The sequence below is a fragment of the Panthera uncia genome, assembly GCF_023721935.1.
Source record: "Panthera uncia isolate 11264 chromosome A1 unlocalized genomic scaffold, Puncia_PCG_1.0 HiC_scaffold_17, whole genome shotgun sequence".
In the NCBI taxonomy this organism is placed as follows: domain Eukaryota; kingdom Metazoa; phylum Chordata; class Mammalia; order Carnivora; family Felidae; genus Panthera; species Panthera uncia.
The window spans coordinates 31,686,835-31,711,759 of record NW_026057577.1 but is presented as its reverse complement, the minus strand read 5'-3'; the positions used below and the strand labels follow the sequence as shown (position 1 = coordinate 31,711,759).

Sequence of the window (24,925 nt, the reverse complement as noted above, 5' to 3'; positions counted from 1 at the left end):
GGAAGGTGAGGAAAAGCAAATCCCCTTAACTGGTGAAGCTGAGGCCAGCAGAGGTGAGCATTGTGTGCCTCGGTGCCTTGAGCGAGATTGACCTTCCTGTGGCCAGGGGTTGGGCTCATGCCCACTCACCATCCCTTCACCATGGACCCCATATGGGCCTGACAGTAACAAGCAGTCAGCCCCTGTTCCATGTCTTCTCTGTGGGTGGAAGACCCACTGTACCCCATCTCTTCTCTTGTTCTCTTTTTTTTAATTAAAATTTTTTTTAATGTTTATTTATTTTTGAAGGACAGAGAGAGCACAATGGGGGACAGGCAGAGAGAGAATGAGACACAGAATCTGAAGCACGCTCCAGGCTCTGAGCTGTTAGCACAGAGCCCGATGTGGGGCTTTAACTCATGAGGTGTAAGATCATGACCTGTGCTGAAGTTGGGTGCTTAACTGACTCAGCCACCCAGGAGCCCCTAAATTTTTTTTTAAAACGTATTTTTGAGCAAGAGAGAGAGAGAGAGAGAGAGACAGAGTGTGAGTGGGGGAAGGGCAGAGAGGCAGGGAGACACAATCCTAAGCAGGCTCCAGGCTCCCAGGTCTCAGCGTGAACCCCAGAGCGTGATGTGGGGCTCGAACTCACGAGTGTCAAGATCATGATCTGAGCCAAAGTGGGCCGAAGTTGAACGCTTAACTGACCGAGCCACCCAGGCACCCCTCTTCTCTTTGTTCTCTTTTAATGGTATTCTTTCACATGATAAAGTTTGTGTAGAAAACTATGAATATTAAGAAAATATTCTTTTTTTAACTTAAAAGCAAGAGATTAAGTTTTAAGTTGCTGTTTTTGCCAACTGAAAAGAATCCTTTCCCCTAACAAGAGAAGATTCCAATACCAGTACCCAAATGTAGGATCCCTGTCCCAGCTGGTTTAAGTCAGCTGCCAGTTTGAAGATAGAATTGCCACACTCCTTTTTCACTTCTGTGGAGTGTAGGTTATTGGCTTCTTCACTGAGGTGCTGGGTCCTAGGATTTTTCTCCTGCTTTCATTTGGAGCCTGTCTAGATTGACTCAGTTTATTGTCAGTGCCCTTGGGACTGGCAAATAAATTGACTTGAAGTAGGTTGGGGAGTTTCTGACATATCTCAGGCTCCTGGCTACAGATGGCATCATCCTTTTTGTTTATCAGTCTTTAAACCCAGGTTTTATGGTGCTTTTGCTATTTATAAAAATAATACTGTCAAATATTGTGCCAATACTATCAATTGAAATTTTTTTACTTGATTTTTTAGGTGGAAGGGCACCAATTCTATTATGTATATTGGTACCTTAGATTTAAATGAATCAGTCCTTCCCAGAATCCCTTGCTTTGTGGAAAAGCTCTGTCTGGCCAAACAGATTTGGGCTTTTGTTGTCGAATCTGATCCCTTTATACCTCCATTACCATAAATGTCTTGATGCTTTATTTTATTATGTCAGCTATTGTTCACCTGTAGCTATAAATTGCTCCACTTAAAAATGGGACCTTCTCAGACTTTTGATTCTGGACAAGATAAAGTAGACTCATTTCTTACTATTTCTCCTGCTAAGAACAACTAAAAACCTTGGGTGTAATACTGAAAGCAAATATTAGAAGACTCTACAAGGTGGGAAGAAGAAAGCAGACTGGCTAGGGACCTTAGAACTGGAAGAATGACACAACACTGAGTTCCTTGGGCTTTCTTTTCCCCCTTTGTATATCTCAGAGTGGGTATTGGAGGAGCCCACACCCAGGAAATGCCAACAGGTACAGATAGAAAAAGCCCTAAAGAAGACCTGGTCTTTCTAGAGAAATCACTAGGAAAAGGGCAGCCAAATAGAACAAAACCCTTTTTGACAGTACTTTTGGCTACTTTAGCCAAAAACAATGGAAATGTCCCATCCCACCCTTAGTACCAGTGGAAGTTGAATCAGGAACTTGAATGTCCATCTTCCACTTGGTGGTAGTAGGCTGCACTCTTACTCCTCCACCAGAATGGTGTCAGCAGAAGCCAAGCAGAGAGGCTGAACTTAGACCCCCCCTACCGATGGCAATGAGATGATGTGATGCATTGCTTTGCTATCTTGACCAAGATTGAACAGAGAGCTGGATTCAATGATTGAACAGACAGCTGGAATTTCTCCCCTCTGCCCAGTGGTAGAAGACTGTTCGCTGCTTCTCGTGCTGGTGTGTTACCTGCAGACACCAAGTGAGGAGCCTGGTTTCCCACCCTCCACATGGAAGTAGCAGGCTGGTTCTCCTGTTGGGATGGTGTCTTGAGACACCAAGAAATGTACTTGAATGTCTTCCCCTGCCTGACACTACCAAGGTGGTTTTTCACTTGGAGCTGAGGTGATGCCATTGTGTGTGTTGGCAGAGGTGGGAGGGTGGGGGAGCAGAGATGGAGGGGGGGGGTGGTGTCTAAGAGGTGGTGGTGAATGGAGAATCTATAGTCCTACCTTCTCCTTGGTGGCACTGACATAGTGTGAGGCATCGTTCTGCTCCCCATTCTGGGGCAGTGTCAGTGAGGGTAAGTGATAAGCCCAAACTTCCACCCTCAGACCAGCAGCAATGAAGAAGTGTTTCACTTCCCCCACCCAGGTGATATAGAAGCTAAGGAAAGACCAATGTAGAGTGTCTACTGGCAGCAGGTGACGTTGTTCTTCCTCCTAACTAGTAACCGGTGGTAGGATTTTGGAGAAAAGGGAGCTGGAGAAAGGGATTTCACAAATGAAGTTCTGGGCAAGTCTCTAGTGACCCACATGAGAAACTGACCAGAATTAACATAGCAGAAGATTTGAGAACTGAACTAAGTTGTGGAACACTGCCAGGTTTTTGGATGAGCCTCTGGGTAGCACATAAAGGAAACAGACCAAAATAACACTGTAAAGGGTCTGGAAACGAAACTGTCTTACAGTTACAGCCATACAAGAAGGACAGAATCAGCATATTAAATGTAAACATTGTAACTGCCTGCTGAAAAAGAAGATTGAATAGGCTTCATAGTTGTAAAACTTGATACCTAAATGTCCAGGATAAAAAAAAAAAACAAAAAAAAACAAAATAAAACAACCCTCACCATACCAAGAACTAAGAACATCAAACCTTGAATTAGGAAAGACAATTAACAAATGCCAAAAGTGAGAGGACACAGAAGTTTTGAATTACAAAGATTTCAAAGCAGTTAACATAAAAGTGGTTCAACAAACAATTGTGAAAACTCTTGAAACAAATGACAACCTCAGCAAAGAACTAGATGATGTAAAAAAGAATCAAATGGAATTTTTAGAACTGGAAAAATACAACCAACATTGTTTAAAAACATTGAATGGGCTCAGTAGCAGAATAGGGAAGAGAGAAGAACCAATGAACTTGACAGAAATTACTAAAAAGTCTAAATAACAGAGAAAATGAATAGGAAAAACAGTGAACAGAGACTTAGGGACTTGTGTGATTATAAGAAAAGATCTAATATTTCTGCCATTGGAGTCTTAGGAAAAGAGAAAGAATACTGAAAAATAATGAAGACATAAACTAAGAAATAAAGATGGGGCGGGCGCCTACGTGGCTCGGTTGGTTAACGTCTGACTTTGGCTCAGGTCATGATCTCATGGTTCATGAGTTTGAGCCCCTTGTCGGGCTCTGTGCTGACAGCTTGGTGCCTGGAGCCTGCTTCAGGTTCTGTGTCTCCCTTTCTGTCTGCCCCTTCCCAGCTCGCTCTCTCTCTCAAAGATAAATAAACATTAAAAAAAAGTTTAAAAAAAAAAAAGATGGAAAAATCCCCAAATATGGTCAAGAGCATAAATGAATGGATTCTTGAAACTGAATGAATTTTCAGTAGGATAAACTCAGAGAAATCAACACCATGACTCTTCACAGTCAACCTCCTGAAAATGAAATATAGAAAAAATGTTGAAAGCAGCTGGTTAGAAACAATATACTGCTGGAACAATGATTGACAGTGCATTTTTCATTTGATACCACAGAGACCAGACTATGTGGCACAGTATTTTTCAAGTGCTGAAAAAAAAATTATAATCTTAGAATTTTATACCCAATGAAAATATTCTCATGAGTGAAAAAGAAATCAAGGCATTCTTGCACAAAAGAAAATTAAAAGAATTTGTAACCAGCAGACCTACCTAAAAGAATGACTAAAGAATATTCTCCAAATAGAAAGGAAATAATAGCAGAAAGAAACTGGAAACATCAGGAAGAAGAAAAGAACAACGAAATGTATCAAAATAAGGGAAGAAAGTATAGACTTTCTCTTATGTTTTAAAAATGTTGGATAGTTGAAGCAAAAATTATGACTTATTCTGTAACTACATATATGTTCAATATGAATTTTACTATCAGAATTACCACTATTTACTTCTTTGCTACACTTTGATCTTTCTTGGCCAGTTCTTTTTTTTGATTATCCATTTTTATGAAATGTTACATGGATTTATCATTAGAGGATGATGAAGTCCTACAACTACACACTTGACATCTGTGTATGAACTGAGTAATGAATCCACAGTGACCAGTCATACTTAGAAAGAAGTAGTGTGATCAGCCACCATCATCATGAGCATTTATGTTATATGTAGTGATTTGTGGACTGAAGAGCTAGCAGCAAAGTTTGTAGTTGATGCAATTGTAGTTAGCTGAAATCTGTAGTAACTGAAATTTGGGTAGTGTTGGGAGAATGGTGTTAGCTAAACTATAGTCCTTGAATTTGGCATGTTTAAGTTTGGTGCAAAGCAAAGACTGTGTCTGATTAAAGACTTGTATCTAGACTGAAAAGAACTCTAAAAGCTCAGCAGTAAAAACAACAACGTATTTAGAGAATGAGCAAAGGAAACGAACAGACATTTCACCTAAGATTTGTGGATGGCAGATAAGCACTTGAGAAGATGTTTAATGTCATTAGATTTTGGAGAAATGCAAATTAAATCCTTAATGAGGTAACACTATGCATCTATAAGAATACCTACAACAAAAATGATGATAATATTAAATACTAGTGGGGATGTGGAGAAACCGGGTCTTTCACACATTGTTGGTGAGAATGTAAAATGGTACAGTCACTGTGGAAAACAGGCAGTTTCTTATAAAACCAAACATATGCTTATCATATGACCCAGTAGTTATGCTTGTGGGCATTTATCCTGGAGGAATAAGAACTTAAATTTATATAAAAAACCTTTATACAGGGGCACCTGGTTGCCTCGGTTGGTTAAGCATCTGACTCTTGATTTCAGCTTAGGTCATGGTGTCATGGTTTGTGAGTTTGAGCCCCACATTGGGCTCTGTACTGGCAATGCCAAGCCTGCTTGGGATTCTCTCTCTCTCTCTCTCTCTCTCTCTCTGTCTTTTTCTCAAAATAAGTAAACATTTTTTAAAAAGCCTTTATACAAATATTCATGTGATTTTATTCATAATAGCCAATACCTGGAAACATCTCAAATGTTCAACAGGTAAATGGTTAAGCAAACTGTATACCTATAGAGTGGAATGCTACTCAGCATTAAAAATAAATGATCCAGGGGCACCTGGGTGGCGCAGTCGGTCAAGCGTCCGACTTCAGCCAGGTCACGATCTCGCGGTCTGTGAGTTCGAGCCCCGCGTCAGGCTCTGGGCTGATGGCTCGGAGCCTGGAGCCTGTTTCCCATTCTGTGTCTCCCTCTCTCTCTGCCCCTCCCCCGTTCATGCTCTGTCTCTCTCTGTCCCAAAAATAAATAAAAAACGTTGAAAAAAAAAATAAAAAAAATAAATGATCCATTGGGGCACCTGGGTGACTCAGTCTTTTAAGCATCTCGCTCTTGATTTCTACTAAGGTCATGGTCTCACAATTCATGAGTTCAAGCCCCACTTCAGGCTCCGCTCTGACAGGATAGAGCCTACTTGTGATTATCTCTCTCTGCCCCTCTCCCATGTGGGTGCTCTCTCTCTTTCACATGTTCTCTATCTCTCTCTCTCAAAAAATAAATAGACTTAAAAAAAATAAATGAACCATTGATACGTGTGATAACTTGGATAGATCTCAAGTGCATTATGTTCAGATAAAAAAAAACCTATCTCAAAAGATTACAGACTGTGTGAGTCCATCTTTATAACATTCCTCAAATGCCAGAATTATGGATATGTAGAAAAAATTAGTGGTTGCCAGGGCACAGGGATGGGTGGGAGGATGAGGTGCAGCTTATAAAGGGGTAGCTCAATGGAGTTGTTTGGTGGTGGTGGAATAGTTCAGTAGCCTGATTGTTCTGGTGGATACATGAATGTATACATTAGATAAAACTGTGTAGAATAATACACATGTGCATATAAGCAAATGTGTACATGTAAAAGCTGATAAAGTCTGAATAAGGCTTATAGTCTAGTTAACAGTATTGTACCTTTGTTATTTTCTTGGTTCTGTTAGCGTACTGTTGTTACGTAAGATGTTACCATTGGGGGAAGCTGAACAAAGGGTACATGGTACTCCTATATTATTTTTCTAACTTTCTGTGAGCTTATAATTATTGCAAAATAAAAAGTTATTGTTGCTTTAAAGGCCTTCCTGAGGGCCAGGTGCACATCACTTTTTGTGAGGTAGAGGAGCCTTGTTTCTTACCCTGCTCACTTGCCTGACATCCAACAGCTCTAGGCAGTGACTCAGCTTCCCTGGACCTCTTTGCCCTTCCTTTGGCGGCCATCCAGGGTCCTTTAGCTGGGTGTAGGGGAAGCATTTCACTCTTGTTTTAACCCAAAGAAACAGGATATGACATCCCTTAGATGTGATTGCTCTGCTAGGAGGTTGGTCTTTTTTTAAGAGAGGCTGATTCATTTCTTTGGTTGGTGTTTCTATGGAGTACTTATAACTGGGGAGAAAACCCATAGGTAATAGATGAGCAGTTTGGAGCCGACAGCTATTCATCATTCTGCTTTTTATAAATATTCGTGCCTTTTAATTTTTCTTGGAAGATAGAGACTCAAAACCACTGTGATCTTTCAGACTCTCTTTATGAGCACTATCCTCTAAAATTGGGAAGTAAACAGGAGTGTCACATGTGTAAAGTATCTAATTGAAGTCTTTTATTCACCTCCAACATAACTTCATTTTTAAAACTTTTGTATGTGTGTACAGTGGGGAGGGATTGAGAGAAAATTGAGACTTGAGTGTAGTACATACAGTAATTTAGCCACTTCAGACAGTTGAACAAATTGTACACATGTAGTTAGATTGACAGTAATGACAGTGATCTAATTTTCATCAGCAGATTGCTCCCACTCTGGTAGCTCTTTACCCACAGTTTCCTATGTCCGGTTTCTCTAAAATGTTGCTGGATTGGGCAGGGCAAAGTGAAGGTATTCAGTCATTGTAGAAGATAGAGAAGCAAGGTACAGATAATTTGACCTTAAACCTCAGCCTTTTCGTGTGAGGTTAGGTGTTGAAGGTGAGCTTTCATTGCTTCCCCTGACTTCAGTGATTGCAACAAGAAGACTTTCCATTCTTTTTGAACATTGTAAGTCAGACTGGTATAAGTGAGCCTTGGAAAATCGTGTGTTTTGGGGCAGAGGTCTATATGGTTAGACTCTGAGGGCTGTCTTCTGTGGGCATCCTAGAAGGTATAGGTGTACCTTGGAGATACTGTGGGTTTGGTTCTAGGCCACTGCAATAAAGCAAGTCAGATTAATTTTTTGGTTTCCCAGGGCATATAAAAGTTATGTTTATTTTATACTGTACTCTGTTAAGTGTAGGATAGCATTATGTCTAAAAAAACCAATATACATACCTTAGTTCAAAAAAACTTTATTGCTGGGGCGCCTGAGTGGCTCAGTTGGTTGGGTGCCTGACTTCTGCTCGGGTCATGATCTCAAGGTTTGTGGGTTCGAGCCCTGCGTCAGGCTCTGTGCTGACAGCTCGGGGCCTGGAGCCTGCTTCGGATTCTGTGCCTCCTTTTCTTTCTCTGCCCCTCCCTTGCTTGTTCTCTCTCTCAAAAATAAAAAAATGAACTTAAAAAATTTTTTTTAAAAAGGAGCTTATTGCTGAAAAATGCCAACCACCTGAGCTTTTAGTGAGTTGTAATCCTTTTGCTTGGGGACTGTCCTGCCTCAATGCTGATGGCTGCTTGACTGATGAGGATAGTGGCCACTGAATTTTAGGGTGGCTGTGGCAGTTTCTTACAGTAAGTGAAGTTTGCCACATTGAAGGATTTCATGAACAGTTTCTTTGTAGCATGTGATGCTGTTTGATAACATTCTACCCACAGTAGAACTTGTCTCAAAAAATTGGGAGTCAGTTCTCTCAAACCGTGCTGCTGTTTTATCAACTAAGTTTACGGAATATTCTAAATCCTTTGTTGGCATTTTTCAACTTTCTTTACAGCACATCCACCAGGAGTAGATTCCATGTCAGGCAACCACTGTCTCTGGTCATCCGTGAGAAGTGACTCCTCATTTGCTAAAGTTTCATCATCCTATTGTAACAGTTTAGTCACATCTTCAGGCTCCACTTCTAATTCTGATTCTCTAGATATTTCTACCACATCTGCAGTGACTTCTTCCACTGAGGTCTTGAACTCCTCACATTCATCCATGAGAGCTGGAACCTCCTTTTTCCAAACTCCTGTGAATGTTGATTTTTTTACCTCTTCTCATAAATCAACAATGTTCTTAATGGTATCTAGAACTGTGAATCCTTTCCAACAGGTTTTCAATTTACTTGGCCCAGTTCCATTAGGAGAATCATTACCTACGGCAGCTGTAGACTTACAAAATGTATTTTCTTAATATTCTAATTGGAACTTAAAAGTTGAAGTGAATCCTTGATCCGTGGGCTGCAGAATAGGTGTTATGTTAGCAGGCATGAAAACAACATTAATCTCATTGCACCTCTCCATCAGAGCTCTTGGGTGACCAGGTGCATTGTCCATAAGCAATAATGGTTTGAAAGGAATTTTTTTTCCTGAGCAGTATGTCTCAACAGTGGTCTCAACATAATTGAGTAAACCATGTTGTAAACAGACATGCTGTCATTCAGGCTTTGTTCTATTTATAGAATACAGGCCTGAGAGATTTAGCTTAATTCTTAGGGGCCTTGGATTTGTAGACGTAAATAAACACTGGTTTCAACCTAAAGTCACCAGCTACATTAGCCCCTAACAAGAAAATCAGCCTGTGCTTTGAAGCCAGGCATTGATTTCTCCTCTCTAACTATGTAAGTCCTAGATGGCATCTTCTTCCAATAGAGGGCTATTTCATCTACATTGCAAATCTGTTGCTGAATATAGCCACCTTCATGAATTAGCTATATCTTCTGGAAAACTTGCTGCATCTTCTATATCAGCACTTTTGCTTCACCTTGCACTTGTATGTTATGGAGGTGACTTGTTTTCTTAAGCCTCATGAACCAATCTCCGCTAGCCTCAAAGTTTTTCTTCTGTAGATTCCTCACCTCTCTCAGCATTCATAGAATTAAAGTGAGTTTAGGGCCTTCCTCTGGATTAGGCTTTGGCTTAAGGAAATGTTGTGACTGGTTTGATCTTTTATCCAGAGCGCTAAAACTTTCTCCATATCAGCAATAAGACTGTTTTGCTTTCTTATTGTTCCTGTGTTCACTAGAGTAGCGCTTTGAATTTCCTTCAGGAACTCTTGGCATTCCCACCTTGGCTAATTGTTTGGCACAAGAGGCTTGTCTTTTGCTATCTCTTCTTTTGATGTGCCTTCCTTACTAAGCTTGATCATTTCTAGATTTTTATTTAAAATGAGACGTGAGACTCTTGCTTTCACTCGAACACTTAAGAACCCATTGTAAGGTTATTAATTGGCCTGATTTTATTATCACTGTGTCTCAGGAAATAAGGAGGCCCAAAGAGAGGTAGAGAGATGGGGGAATTGCCTGTCGGTGGAACAGTCAGAACATACATAACATTGATCACTTAAGTTCACTGTCATATGGGTGTGGTTTGTTAACCCAAAACAGTTACAATAGTAATCTCAAAAACCACTAATCATAGAGCACAGTAACAAATATAATAATAATGAAAACGTTTGATATAGTCCAAGAATTACCAAAATGTGATAGACACAAAATGAGCAAATGTTGTTGGGAAAATGGTGCTGATAGCCTTGCTAAATGCAGGTTACCACAGACTTTAAATTTGTAAAAAATGTATTATCTCTAAGTGTGGCAAAGTGAAGTGCAATAAGATGAGATATTCCTGTGGTAGGATTTTTGGATAGTACAGATGAAAGAAGGTTTTGAATTCTGGAGCAGTAGTTGTTTGAAAATGAGCGTCCATGGTAGACCACAAGAGTCTTGGGGAAATGTCTCCAATTGACCTAATTATCTCTTTGCTTCAATTATCTTCTTAGGCAAGACAGGCCAAGATTAAACAGCTCTTTCGCCCCATTGAGGAGCTGAAGAAGGACTTTGAGGAGCTGAATGTTGTCATTGAGACTGACATGCAGATCATGGTACGGCTGATCAACAAATTCAATAGTTCCAGCTCCAGCCTAGAAGAGAAGATTGCTGCACTCTTTGATCTTGAATATTATGTCCATCAGGTAATGTATTTCTTTGTCCATAAATCTGACTTTTAACTAACCTCTCTGACAACAAACCTCCTTGCCCTGAATCCTAAGGAAATAGCATCAACATCTTTACTTCTCTCTCAGGGCATATGCTTTTAACCTAGACCAATAGCTATTATAGTAAGATAAATTCTAGAAGGGAGGGCTAATCTCTTTTTCATTGGGAATGTTAACCTCCATTATTTTTTCAACAGTGATGATACAGCAGAGGCAAAATAGACAACAACTGAAGAATGAACAATTTAATAATGAGATAATTTAAATTTAAGATTGTGATAATGGCTCCAGAGTGTAATGTGGAAGTATATAATAGGGAACTTAACCTAGTTAGAGGTGTTGAAAAAGGCTTTTGTAGATAAAGTTTTATTGGGACATAGCCACACCTGTTTTTTTATGTATTCTATTGTTGGGGGCTATTTTTATGGTACAATGCAGAGTTTAATAGTTGTGTCAGAAACCCTATGGTTCACAAAAGCCACAAATAATTACTGTCAGCCCCTTTGGAAAAGTTTGCCAACCCTTGGATCAGATTACTTTAGGCAGGGGAAATAACATGTGCAAAGAGTCTAAGGTAGAGAAGAGAGAGCTTGGTGAGACTGAGGACCTGGGAAATACTAGATAGGATAGCATACCTAAAGTGAAAAAGTTAGAGATTCAGAGAGGTGGAGTTGGGAATAGCAGGCTCTTTATGATTTTATCCTTAATTTTAAGACTTGTTAGAGAGTTTGTAGCAGGGAAGGGACTGATCACACTTGTGCCATAATTATAATAGTTAATATTTATTGAGCATTACCACAGACAAGCCACTTACTCAAGTACTTTGTACACATCATTTCGTTGGCTTCCACAGCTGCCTTTTGAGTGGGTGTTGTTATTAGTTCTATTTTATAACTGAGGCAAGTAAAACACAGGTCACATCTGAGATTGCCCACGTTCACCCAGTTAGTGAGTGCTAGAGCTGGGATCTGCAGTAAGGTCTGTCTGACCCAAAACTGTGCTCTTCACCTTTTGGTCACTCTGCCTCTTCCAGGATACTGGTATCATTTGAATGAAGCTCAGAAGGGCTTAGGTAGATCTAAGGAGAAGGAGCCAAGAGAACCTGTTTAATATTCAATAAATTAATTTATTGAATGCCAGTTAAGTACCAAGACCTATTACAGGCACTTAAAATACATATAGTGAGCAAAATTGGAGCTTACCGTATAGCAGAGACAGATAGATAATAAATGTAACTCATAAATAAATTATAGATGGTGTGTTTAAATTTGAAAAATGCTATAGGAAAGAAAATAAAGGTAGATCTTGGTAAGGACTGGCAGTGTTGGAAAGGAGCATCTCAGGCAGGAGAAACAGCAAGTACCAAACCCTTAAGGTGGGAGCATGTGTAGTGTGTTTATGGAATCAGAGCAAGTCCATGTAGTTGGAGCTGAAAGAAGAGAGGGAAGTAGATGAAGCTTAGATAATGAGAGGAAGATAATGGGGTGCCTTGTAGACCATGGAAAAGAATATGAAACTGAACATTATTAAAGGCTGTTGAGCATAAGAACAACATGCTCTGACTTGGCTTTAAAGGATCCCTCTGCCCATTTTGTTAAGAATTAGACTGGAGGCAGGGGGTGTGGGTAGAAGCACGGAAACCAGACAGGAGGCTATTGCGGTAATTCAGACTAGGGATGATGGTGGCCCAGGAAGACTGTGTAATCATAATCAAAAGCTTGTTTGAGATCCTCATCAAGATACAGATCTTCAGCATCCTCCCACGCATGACTGCGTCCTTGTTCTCTATAAACTAGGCTAAAAGACATTCTTTCTTTCTTTAGTATTTTGCCTGCCTTTGTGATGAGAGAGGATGAGTGTATACTCTATCTGCAGGAATTATGATGTGGCCTCTTCATCTTCTTTCTTTGCTCATAACTCTTTCTCAGGCCTCAAATAGCAGGTCTATGATCCTCTTAGAGAGAAAGTGGGCCTGAGTTCTCTTTCCCTTTTCCTGTCTTTCTCTCCAGGGTGAAAAACAAGAATTCCAACAGCTTTTCCATTGCAGATATTTAAAGGATTAAGGATCCTAGGGGTTAGTGGCCAACTCAGTCCTGCTCTGATCTTGGCAGCTTTTATTTTTTTCTCACTTAACATACTTGGGTGGATCTTTAGGTATCAGGTTTCTATAGGCCCTGACTTTAGTTGAGCATAAAAGGCCAAAATCACTGGAGAACTTATATCCACAGGGCAGTGAGTACCCAGGAGGCTAGCAGGGCCCAGACAAAAAAAAACTTTTTTTAAAATGTTTTATTTATTTTTGAGACAGAGAGCGTGAGCAGGGGAGGGGCAGAGAGAGCGCAAGACACAGAATCTGAAACAGGCTCCAGACTCCGAGCTGTCAGCACAGAACCCGATGCGGGGCTCGAACTCAAAAACCGCTAGATCATGACCTAAGCTGAAGTTGGACACTTGACCGACTGAGCCACCCAGGCGCCCTCCAAAATTTTTTTCTCATGCAAGCCTGCCAGTTATCTGGCGGCGGGTCCTCTCTAGGGTGACGTTGTATTCTGCTTTCATGGGTTACTAGGTGGGGTAAAAAGTTTCTTCAACATCACGTAACTTAGTTTGAGGTCAGCCCTGGAACCATTTTCCTCGTGAGGCCAAACTTGGCTCTGTGGGCAGAAGAGTCATAAATGTTCTGAGTCATCGGCCTTTAGATTAGAAATACAAGGTTCTCGCTTTGGGCTGGTATGTCAGGCTATCATACCACAGTGTTGACTTGTGATTTCACAGAGGAATTAAAGAAGACACAGCTTAACCTTTAATTCTAGTTGTGATGGGGAGTTGGGTAATAAAGTGCTAGCTTTGAGGAAGATAGGACTCCCCTTGCCAGAAACTTCACCAGTCCACTCTGGTTCTAGACTCACTGTTTAGAAACTTTGAGGAGCCACAGGCTTCAAGGACCCAAACAGGATCTGCCCTAGGACTCTTCACAGCTATATTGGAATTATTAAACAAGATTTGTGAAAAGCTAAACTGTGTATTTGGAAAATAGTGAGTTATTTATGAGGTACAGCCTCTGTCTGCCCCATGTACCCTAGGGCAGTATGTTTGCCTCCCGTCACATGACTCCTCAGTTATTAACCATCATTTCTCCCTTTCTCTGTTTCCTATCCTCTCATTGCCTGTCCAGTGCTCTATTCTCTCTTTTCTGCCAGAGTGTTGGCACAGTTCCCTTCCTCATGCCTGCCCTTCCTCCCTCTGCCTTGAGTTTCTGTCCACCTGTCCCTCCCCAAACTGAAGGCAGCTTGGGGAAAGTTATGGCCCCAGATCTAGATGGGGAGCTGCAGACCTGGGCCCTGATGATGCCTTCTCCTGTGTGATACTGAGCAGGGCCCAGATTTTGAAGCTAGATCTTCTGGGTGTGCAGTGAGCAGAATGATTCTTCCTCATCTTCAGTGAAATAACAAATGAGAAAACATATTGAAGAGATTGAGGTGCTTATCTAAATGTTAGAATTTATAACACCCTGAATTGTCTTTGTAGTAATAAAGATAAACTACATCTGCATCAGAACCTCTAGAACTCCGGGCTGTGTTGCTCTGCGGCTGTTAGACTGGCAGCTGCTCCATTAAGAACTCCTACCAGGTTTGACAAGTGGCCACCCCAGGCATGGAATGACAGGGCTCTGAGCCATGGCTTTGTTATCCAGAAAACTTGGAGGAGGGAGGATCAAAAAGAGGCAGTGCGTTCTTAGGTTTTAAAATTAGAGTATGTGAGAAAGGAAGGCTCATGAAGTATTATTAGTGCTTATGTCAGCAAACAGTCAACTCTCAGTCTCCTACTCTCTCTAGTTGGCTGGCCTATGGCCCAGTAATCACTCCTCTTCATAAGGACGGATTGGGACAGAAAAATCCCAGCCCTGGCTTAGGTCCCTTATGGCACAGCAGACTCGATGCTTGTTCAGGACCTTGGATTGGCCATGTCTTTAGGTCTCTGGTACCAGGGATCCATCCATTTTGTTGGCACAGATACCCCAGGTTGCCTTTTTTTTTTTATTCACAGTAGACTTTATTGCAGTAACATTTTTTTTTTCTGATCAGATTTGTTCATTGGTTTAACAATTATTTATTGGGGTTCCTGGGTGGCTCAGTCCGTTAAGGGCCAGACTTCGGCTCAGGTCATGATCTCACAGTTTACGAGTTCTAGCCCCATGTTAGGCTCCCTGCTATCAGCACAGAGCCTGTTTTGGATCCCCCCCCCCCCCTCCCCTGTCCTGCTCCCACACTACCTCTCTTTCTCTCTCAAAAATAAACATTTTTAAAAACCCAATTATTTATTGAGTACCTAATTATATACTCAGCGCTGTTATAATCACTGGATCTACAAGAGTGGACAGACAGAAAATAAAACTGCTGTTGTGGAGATGATATCAGAATATATAAAAATGATCTTCTAAGTGGTAAAAACAGGCTAGTTCCACTCAGAAACACAGGAAGAATCAAAGTCCTTCAAACTCAGTTTCTCTGTTAGAGCCTTTGTCTAGTTTAGAAGGACAAAGTTAGGAAGTGGCTCTGTGGCATCTGGAGGAAAAAGGTGGGTAGCAGATACATTGTTGGGCTCTAGCTTCCTGCATTGTCCTGATGTTTGTAGAGTGGAATCCACTTGTGGGCAGGAGGCAGCCTTTGTATCAACAAAGGTATTTCCAGTGGAGACCATAGTTACTGCATGAAGGAAACCGGATCCAGTGACCTTTCTGAGCAAGTTGAGTGTTCTTGTTCCAGGATATTAATGAAGCCTGGGGCATGATATTCCCTTTAGAATAAAAGAGAGTCTAGGCTTGGGGCTTTGGACCTTAAAGGATAGCCTAGACCAGTGCTGTTTGATAGAATTTTATCACACTATAGCCTTGGAGAGAGACTTCTGTATACATTTTATCATGAGTGCCCTCACAGTGAGTCAGCCTTAGACTGTATGAAGTGAGGAAGAGGGAGGAGAGGAGGTATTATTGGTATTCTTCCTCTAGCACTCTGCTAGACCCCCCTCCCTCTGCAACAGGGTTCATGTTACATAGTCCCTTGACTTCTAATTAAAAAACAGCCTTTGGGGCGCCTGGGTGGCACCAGTCAGTTAAGCATCCAACTTGGGCTCAAGTCATGATATCATGGTTTGTGAGTTGGAGCCCTGCATAAGGCTCTCTCCTGTCAGCACAGAGCCCACTTCAGATCTTCTCCCCCCGCCCCCCCACTCTGCACCTCCCCTGCTCATGCTCTCTCTCTTCCTCTCAAAAATAAACAAACATTTAAGCAATAATAATAACAAAATTTGAAAAAGCCTTTTTTTTGTGTGTGTGTCTGCTGCTTTCACTGCCTGCATTAGGACTAGACATCAATAGGAAGCATGGCACTATTTACTAGTCCTGACGATGTCAGATCTTTGTGTTAACAGCTTGTACATTTGGAGTAAGCTTTGTGATTCATTATGGTTTTAGAATTTTCCAGGACATGTTTGGCATAAACAATAACTAGGTGCCATTTCTGCCATTTCCACACAGGTGCTCGAAAATCATGTTAGATGAATTCAGAAATCTCAAATTAATGAATTTAGGTTGTTTTTACATATCTTTTTCCTGTTAGAAAGGTCTCCATTGGTTTTTACTTGATTTTTTAGGTTTTTAGAATAGTCACCAAAAGAAAGGCAGTAATCCTTGATGGCTGGACTATACTAAGCCATGCCTTTGTTACAGATGGATAATGCACAGGACCTGCTTTCCTTCGGTGGCCTTCAAGTGGTGATCAATGGGCTGAACAGCACAGAACCCCTGGTGAAGGAGTATGCTGCATTTGTGCTGGGGGCTGCCTTTTCCAGGTGAGCGGCATGACATGGATGGACATCCCATTGGCAGAATTGTCGGGGTCCTTCAGGTGAAGTATAGCTTTATTTTTGGCCTGATTGGCCTGGAAGAAGGTTACACTTTAACTCTTTCTTGCACGTGCCTATCCACATTTTAGTGTAATCCTAATGAAACGAGAGTAAGAATTTGATTCTGCCCTTACTCCGAGTAGATATTTTTACCATGTACAACTTTCTGTTCCGCCTTCTCTTAAGGACATTTAATAATGTACTGTAGGTCACATTCTTTTGTATTCAAAGCAATAAAAAGTTAGAGCAACCATAGCTAGTTGGGTGGGAAGGAATGAACTCTAAGAGTTGATCCTTTTACAGCGAAGCCATGTCTGGTGATGAATAAATGATGAACCTGACCAAGGGGGGCCTTTTGGGGGGGATTATGTCTTCTGATTGTCTGGTACCAGTCAACATGCAATCAGGTTCTTGTACTCTCTGGGTTGGGATTTGTTTTAATTTCACTTATTCTGGCTTATGCTAGAAAAGTGATAAGGCAAGAGGAGTGGGGAGGCAGCATCTCTAAAGGGTGGATGCAAAAAGGTTTTTGGGTACTACATCACTATACTAAAAAGGTCAAGACGTCTTCAAGCTGCAGTTGGTCCTTGGTAGCTGTAGTTCCTTTCATTTTTGAAAATCTGTTCCTATCTGTTCCTGTGCCTCTAAAATAACCAGTATTCTGGATCTTGCTGCACGGGCATGGGTGGTGGCTATTAGGGGTTGTTCTGCTTGAGTGCTGGGATTAAGATGTTGCAGCAGAAAGGCTATTTTGAACATTTCTACGATTGCAGGCTTTGTTTTGAAAAGATTTCCTTTGCCTTCCATCCATGTTTATTGTCGTTTAATCAGAATCTCTGATGCCTTCTCATTGTGAAAGGCTTCAGCATCTTATTTTAGTAAATTGAGGGGCAAAGCTGGGAAGGCTAGAAGAATTGTTGCATGAGGGAAGGCTGAGCACCCTGCACGTCTTTGTGTCCCTTATGGCTAACGTGCCTTGATCTTCAAGCCCTAGTTATCCTTTGGTTGTATTGTTGACAGTCAAGGCTGTGGCTTCCAGGGCCCTCCACCTCCCTCAGTCTCGTCTACCAGGCCTAGACAGGCTCTTCGGAAGCCCAAGGAAATGTTTGCATGTGCATCCACTGGAATGGTAGAGAAACCGTGAGTTTGTCATTGGTAACATTGTGATTTCAGCCCTAGAGAGAAGTCCAGGGTCTTATCTTCAGGGCTTTAAAAGCTTGAGAACTTACTGAGGCTCACTTTTTGTTTCTCAAAAGCCATGAAATAACTAAATCAAACATTAGTAAGCTCTCTCCCCAGACTCTTTATGGAATTCTTTCCTGTAATCCCAAGTACCTTCTTTCTACTTTCAATATGAGCAAATGTCCCTTGCCATTGCTTCTGGAAACTCATTTCTTGGGGGAAACTGTGTAACATTCTTGATGTCACATCTTATTTAAAAGAAACTAACTAAATGACTTGAGAAGCATGCATTAGGTCTGGTTAGCAGGCCATAACTCACCCTGGGGGTGTGCCAGTACATGGTATTATTTAGACTTCTCTGTGGTTGTATTAGCATAAGACCACGTTAACATTTATGCAGCATCACTAAAATTTAAATAGAGATAAATATAAAATATCGCAACTTAGTGTTTTGGTGGCAAGCAAACTGCTGTATTTAAAATATTCTAGCCAAGCTTTTGATGGCTCACTGGAGGGCAGTTACAGTGACAGCATGGTATGGCGCCAGAGCTTTTGGAAGCCAAAAGCAGGCTCCTAAACATCATGAAAATGTCACTGTTTTATGCAAAGAGGAACTTGATGCAAGGTAACTGTTTCCATACAGAGAGGCAGGCTTCAGTGCTCTAACCTGATATTCATGACTTACTGTTGATGTCCTAAGTGTTGGTTTTGCAGCTCCCTACCTGCCCCCAGCATACAGGTATGCACACACATACCACGCGTGTATATGCACGTGCACACACACACAGTGTGTGATTGGTTGAGCTTGCTCTTTGTCAAGAGGGCATTCAAGGGATAGTGAGCATGTTGAAAACATAGTCTCAGTGTTATTTAGGCATCTTTCCTCCTTGTTTTCTGCTTATGGGCAAGAATGCTGCTCAGTCCAGAAGTTCGAGTATTTGGGATGACCAGTCAGACCACAGCACCAAGAGTCAGAAGATCTAGGTTCAAGTCCAGTGTCTGTTCTTTACTGACTGATTGCCCACGGTCAAGTGATTTCACCTTTCTAAGCCTCACCTTTTCTTTTTTTCTTTTTTTTTTAATTTTTAATATTTTTACTCATTTTTGAGAGACAGAGTGCAAGTGGGGGAGGGGCAGAGAGAGAGAGGGAGACATGGAATCTGAAGCAGGCTTCAGGCTCTGAGCTGTCAGCACAGAGCCCAACACGGGGCTTGAACCCATGGACCGTGAGATCATGACCCAAGCCAAAGTCAGCCACCCAACCGACTGAGCCACCCAGGGACCCCAAAGCCTCACTTTTTCATTTGTTAACTAAAAACAATGATAGCTGTTCTCTGCATCGCAGAAGGTTGAGTGAATATGAAATAACACAATATACAACATGTCCTGTGAAAACGATTATAAAGCTCCTGTCAGCGATAAGGGGTATAACATCATCATGTTCACTATGTGTCCTTTTTACTATTGAGTTTTCACTGTAAGGCAATTTTTATTTCTTTTGTTTTCACAGTATAAACCTTTATCTTCCTAATTTTCTTCTCTGCTTATGTCCTACCACATATATATCTTGGTGCTAATCTTGATGCTTCATGAGGGTGTTTATTTGCCTACTTGGGTTAATTGCTTAATAAAGCCTCCACACACATTTCTGTGGATAAAGAGATATCTTGCCTTGTGTTAAACATGAGGCAATTATTACAAGATCAAGAAGAAAGAGTTGACGTAAATGTAATTGACATGGCCAGTGAATGTTACATGGCCCCTGTTCCCTTACTTAAATATTATTCACACTTACGTATGGGTCACAGACACTCATTTTTTGCTGTTTGTTGCCTTTGTATAAGACTGGTCACTCTCTTGCATAAGAAGATAGGCAGAGATAGGGAGATTGGGGTCTGATGCCTTTGGCAGCTTCATTTTTTCATGGTTTCTTTCTTCCTTCCCCATCTCACTGCCCCTTCCCCCCGCCTCTCCCCATCTCCCTCTCTTTCCTTCTCTCTCTGTTCTGCCTCCTTTTTTATTCTTCAAGTCAGTTATTTTCACTGGCCTTTCTCTGACCTGATATCATCTCATAAGGGCACTTGGGTCTGTTTGTGTACAGTCTGACTTACCAGGAATCTCTGGCATTCTGGACAAGTAATTTGTGCTTCTGTGTGTGAGAAGTCTCTGAAAGGCCTAGTGAATTTGAGAGGCCATGCAGCCTCCTGTAATCTGGTTTCAGTTTTATTTCTCAAAGTAAGAAATACTTTGGCTTCTCTGCCAAACTGCGGGCTACCTTCTTTTGTTTCCTCTTACCTCCCTATGTGTAGCTTTTACCTTTTATCTGTCAGGAGTTAAATTATCAAGAAATTGGTGTGCTTGCCCCAGGGAACGCTGGCTTTTGCTGTTCTCGTGCCCCTTTTTCCATCGTTTTCATGTTCTATATCCATCTTTAGTAATTCACATTCTCATCTGCATATGTATGCGTTATTATGCAATTATATGGGGTTGTAGGTTCTCACTGAAGGCAGTACTTCTGTTTGAACTCTCCACAGTTCGTAGGGGTCATGGACCAGTGCCTGGTACAAAAAGGGATGTACATGTGCCCTCAGTCATACTGCAATTAAATTCTGTTATGATGGATCCCTGGAATAGGACTCTGTTCTATCCTGTCTCTTCTGGTCATCTGCCTAGGAACCTCCTTAGCAGATTTTATGTTAGTTACATCTCCTTATAAAATGAATGTCTCCCCCGCTCCTGACCCTGTACTCCTTACGCCATGCTTTCTTGTCTTTCTGGTTTCCTCAGTTATACTCTTCCCACTAAAGTTTTACCAATTCATTTTTTTTGCCATTTGGCCAGTGTCTTATCACCGAGTCCCATCTCTTCCTGTTGGCCTCCAGCTTCCAGATGTTTATCCTGCCATCCTTAGTGAATTTCAGTGCCCATCTACATCTTCTCTTCTCTTTCTTGATGGCTTTTATGAGTTTGCTGGGGATTAACATTCTCCCCTCTCTTGACCTTTATCCTTACTTCTGTTATTCACTACATACCTTGAAATTCATTTCCCATTTTTTTCAATATCTTATGTTCTCTGACTACTTCCATTATTCACATTCTCATCTCTACTGCTGAACCTGGCTTTTAGCCTTAACGTACCAGCCTCTGTACATCTATTTTCCCCTTCCGTCAGTGTTCCTCACCCTCTCCCCTCTCTCCAGGCTCCTTCCTCTTAGCTCACAATGTTCTCAATTACTTATCCAGTGGATCCTTACCACTACCACTTTACTGTTGCCTCCAGCATGACAACCTATATGTTCCTTCCCTTCCAAACTCATTAAAAGAATGGGATCCAATTAAGTGCACATGAGCATTATATTCCTACCATTCCTGAAAATTTTCAAGAGTATTTTGGAATCATTAACATCTCTGTAGCAGTCAACAATGTGAATCACTCCTTTCCTTTGGAAACTACTTCTTGGGGCACTTGGCTGGCTCAGTCAGTGGAGCATGCAACTCTTGATCTTGGGGGTGTGGGTTCGAGCCCTATGTTGGGTAGACATTATTTAAAAATAACATCTTTTTTTTTTTTTAACGTTTATTTATTTTTGAGACAGAGAGAGACAGACCATGACGGGGGAGGGTCAGAGAGAGAGGGAGACACAGAATCCGAAGCAGGCTGCAGGCTCTGAGCTGTCAGCACAGAGCCTGACGTGGGGCTTAAACTCACAGACTATGAGATCATAAATTGAGCCGAAGTTGGACGCTCAACTGACTGAGCCACCCAGGCGCTCCTAAAAATAAAATATTGAAAAAAAAAAAAAAGAAACTTCTTGGCTGCCATGTGATTGTGGTCCTTTGATTCTTGTATTTCTGAAATTAATTATTCCCTCTCCTTTTCCTTTTATGGCAACATCATCACGTTACTATTTCCTAATTATAGCTATTCACCAAGATTTTTTTCTGACATTTTCCCTTTGCTCTCTCCCTTTTCTGTACCAATGGTTCTGTCTATCCCCATGGTTTCAAATCCTGCCTCATTGTGGATGATTCCAGTATGAATGTTGAAGTCTAGCTCTTCCCTCAAGTCTCATCCTCCATTTCTACCAGTCTAATTGCACCTCAAACTCAAGGAGAAAAAAGTGGAATTACTTTCTGTCTCTCTCACAAACTAAGTTTTTCCTCCCACATTCTCTTTTTATCTATTCTTGGCAATGTGATTGTCGTAGTTACCCAAGCTTGAAACTTTTGAGGGATGTTTGAGTCGTCTTTGTCTCTATTTAGTTACTTACTTGGTGAATGAATCTTTTGGATTTTTATTTTCACTATTGTGTCTACTAAAAAATGATTTCCCTTTTTTTAAGATCTATTTTAAGGAACTTGGATAATTGTGAGGACAGCAACATGTTCAGAGAGGGAGTGTTTACTCTCCTACTGCTAGGAAATGAATAATCTAAACCAAGCACACTAATCCCAATCTCTGTGGATGTAGATTGATTTAGAGATGTGCATGTGACCCAGCTCTGACCAAAGAGACATAAAGAGATGTTTGCTTAGAAAGCTTCTCAGAAGGATTTTGCTCTCTTATAAAAAGTCCAGGGGCACCTGGCTGGCTGTCAGTAGAGCATGCGACTCTTGCTCTTAGGGTCTTGAGTTCGAGCCCCATGTTGGGTGTAGAGATTAGTTAAAAAGAAAGCAAGGAGACTCTGGCCACCTCTTTATTCCTTGATTGCAGTTGTCTTAGAAGTATAGCAGTTTAGATTAGTGAGGTGAGAAGCCCAAGGACAAAAAGTCAACATGCTGAGGCACGGAAATAAAAGAGGGGAAAAGATAGAAGGAGACTGAGTCCTTTATGATAGAGTGTAGCCACTATACTGATTTAGGAACCGTCTACTTCCATACTTCTTTCGGGAGAGATAAATGTCTTTGTTTTTAAAAAATCAGTGGTAGTATTTATTATGTTACTTGCAACTGAACATATTCGTATTAATAAAATCTCCAAGCTCTCTCGGTCGTATCTTAAATTTCTCTTAAATTCCTTTTGCTTCTTCACAGCATTCATCTCAATTTGCGGTTATATCTTTGTTTGATTACCTGTTTATTGTTGATAACCTTAGACTGTATGAGAAGGATAGGATTTGCTTTCTATCCCAATCTGGTTGTCTCCCTAGTATATAGCACAGAACCTCGTACTGAGAGCTAGGAAATAATTACCGAAAGAATAAATGAAGAAACAAAAGAAAAAGCTTGTACCCAGGAAATGAAATGTTTTTCCACATGGGGGTGGTGTGGTGAGTGCTGTTGTTACTATTAATGGTGTAACAGTGGATGATTCAGATACCATTCTTTGACCCTTTAAAATCTAAAGTTGAGTTGTGGAAATAAGTATGTGTCACCCCCCCAACTCCCAGTCCCAGCTGATGGCCCAGAAAATAGAAGATTAGAGATTGGGATGAGGTCAGACGTTGGAGATGTCAGCGTTTGATAAAAGTCCAAATGTGACTCTAAGGAGTAGTTCTGATCTCTTGACTCCAAGAACTAATTTTTCACACTCCTCTAGTGACAGGGGAGGTGCCCAAACAATTTTATATCTGATAAATTTATTAGCATATTAGCCAAGATTGGCCCTAGGCAGTTGGATAGCTGTAGCTTTTAAGGCTGCATTCAAAGTCTGATAAATTTTTTCAAATGGCAATTAATGACAAATGGAGAATGAGCTCTAAGCCTGACTAGCCACCCTGACTACTGCAGAAACCAAGACTTCATTCTGGTAGGGAGGTACCACTTGGCTTAATTAACTTGTCCCTTGAGCATTTCTTTTGAATCTATCTCTGTGATGTGCCCCTGCCTCCTCCACATCCTCTAGCTGCCTTCAATTTTTTTCATTATTGACTACCTCCTTCTTAATTTCTTCCTTGCCTAACTCCAGTCCACAAAGTTTTTTCCTTTCAACTTTATTAGCATTTGTCTGGACTCCTAAACCAACTCTTAAATACCTGTAATTCTCTGTGTATGCCAGTTCTTTCCTGTTTCCCTAATAGAATTGAAAGCTTCTTGAGAGTGGAAACTGGTTCCCAATTCTGTGGTACCCACAGAACTTTAGAGAGAGTGTTTTAGAGTGTTTCATGGTACAAACTAAATGGTCTAACTTAAAAGCTGAAATCACCAAGAATTGGTAGGAGGAATGAAGCCACTAACAGCAGGGAAGCTTTTTATTTTCTGTTTTGTGTGATTTTTCTTCCAATGAATCTATATTATATTTGTAATTAAGATGTAAACAATAATGTAAGATGTAAACAAAATGAAATGGGGAACCTGGAGACTTCTGTATCTAGCAAGTGGTGGTTCACATTTCCCGAGAAGCGTTCTTGGTTCAGAATACCCGAAGTTGCTGGATTAATAAGCATATAAACATTTCCTTAAATGCTCAAATCACCCAACAAACTATAGGGCCACTGCTTTGTATAATGGAAGGGGAAATTAATAACATCATATTCTTTATGTGGTAGCCCTGCAAGGAAGTGAGAGAAGTTCTAAAGACAAATATAATGGAAAACACAAATCCTAAGTGAATAAGGAAAACTGAAACTTAGAACAGTCCTCGGGACATTGCCATTCTGTAGTGGCCAAGAGCTTTTGGTTTCATGGCTTTGTAAACTGGGGGACAGGAGACAAAGCCTACAGCCCATGAAAAGAAGAAATAGAAAAATGAAAATCTACTCAAAAGGAGATATTAAGACAATTTGGTTTTGAATAGAAGGGAGAAAAATTCCCCAGAAAATTCCTCACCCAAGCCAGCCCTAGAGTGCATTTGGGGTGGAAATCATATTCCTTTTGTGGCCTGAAAATTGTCAAGCTGTGAATTTAGGCTAAAATGGTCTCAATAAATAACTGGAAAAATGTTTGCAAGTTATATTACAGATATAGCATTAATACTCCTAATATTTATAAAGAACACCTAAAAATAGAGAATAAACACAACTAATAATAACCCTACCGAAAAATGGGCTAGACACACACAGTTCGCAGAATTGAAAAAAAATGTAAATGGCTTAACCATGTGAAAAAATGCTCACTCATAAGAAGAGAAAAACCAATTAAAACTATACCAAGATACCGTTTCTCACCTAAAGATTGGCAGAAATCCAAACATTGATAGCATACTTGTTTTGTGAAGTTGTCATGAAATAGGTTCTCATACGTTGTTGTTGGAACTATAAAATGGTACAGTCCTTATTGAAAGAAATTTGGCAGTACCTAGCAAAATTGCTTATTATTTTCTCCCCTTGAAAT

At 40.8% G+C, this 24,925-nt stretch overlaps 1 protein-coding gene across 13 annotated transcripts in view; it reads left to right on the top strand.

The window, feature by feature from the left end:
* Positions 1-24,925, top strand: part of SIL1 (SIL1 nucleotide exchange factor) — a 288,984-nt gene that overhangs the window by 199,049 nt on the left and 65,010 nt on the right. For all 13 annotated transcript variants that reach the window (XM_049649313.1, XM_049649312.1, XM_049649311.1 and 10 more), the window contains 2 exons: positions 10,352-10,543; positions 16,296-16,417. In XM_049649313.1, the coding sequence (XP_049505270.1) occupies positions 10,352-10,543; positions 16,296-16,417 (314 nt within the window). The remainder of the gene's footprint in view (positions 1-10,351; positions 10,544-16,295; positions 16,418-24,925) is intronic.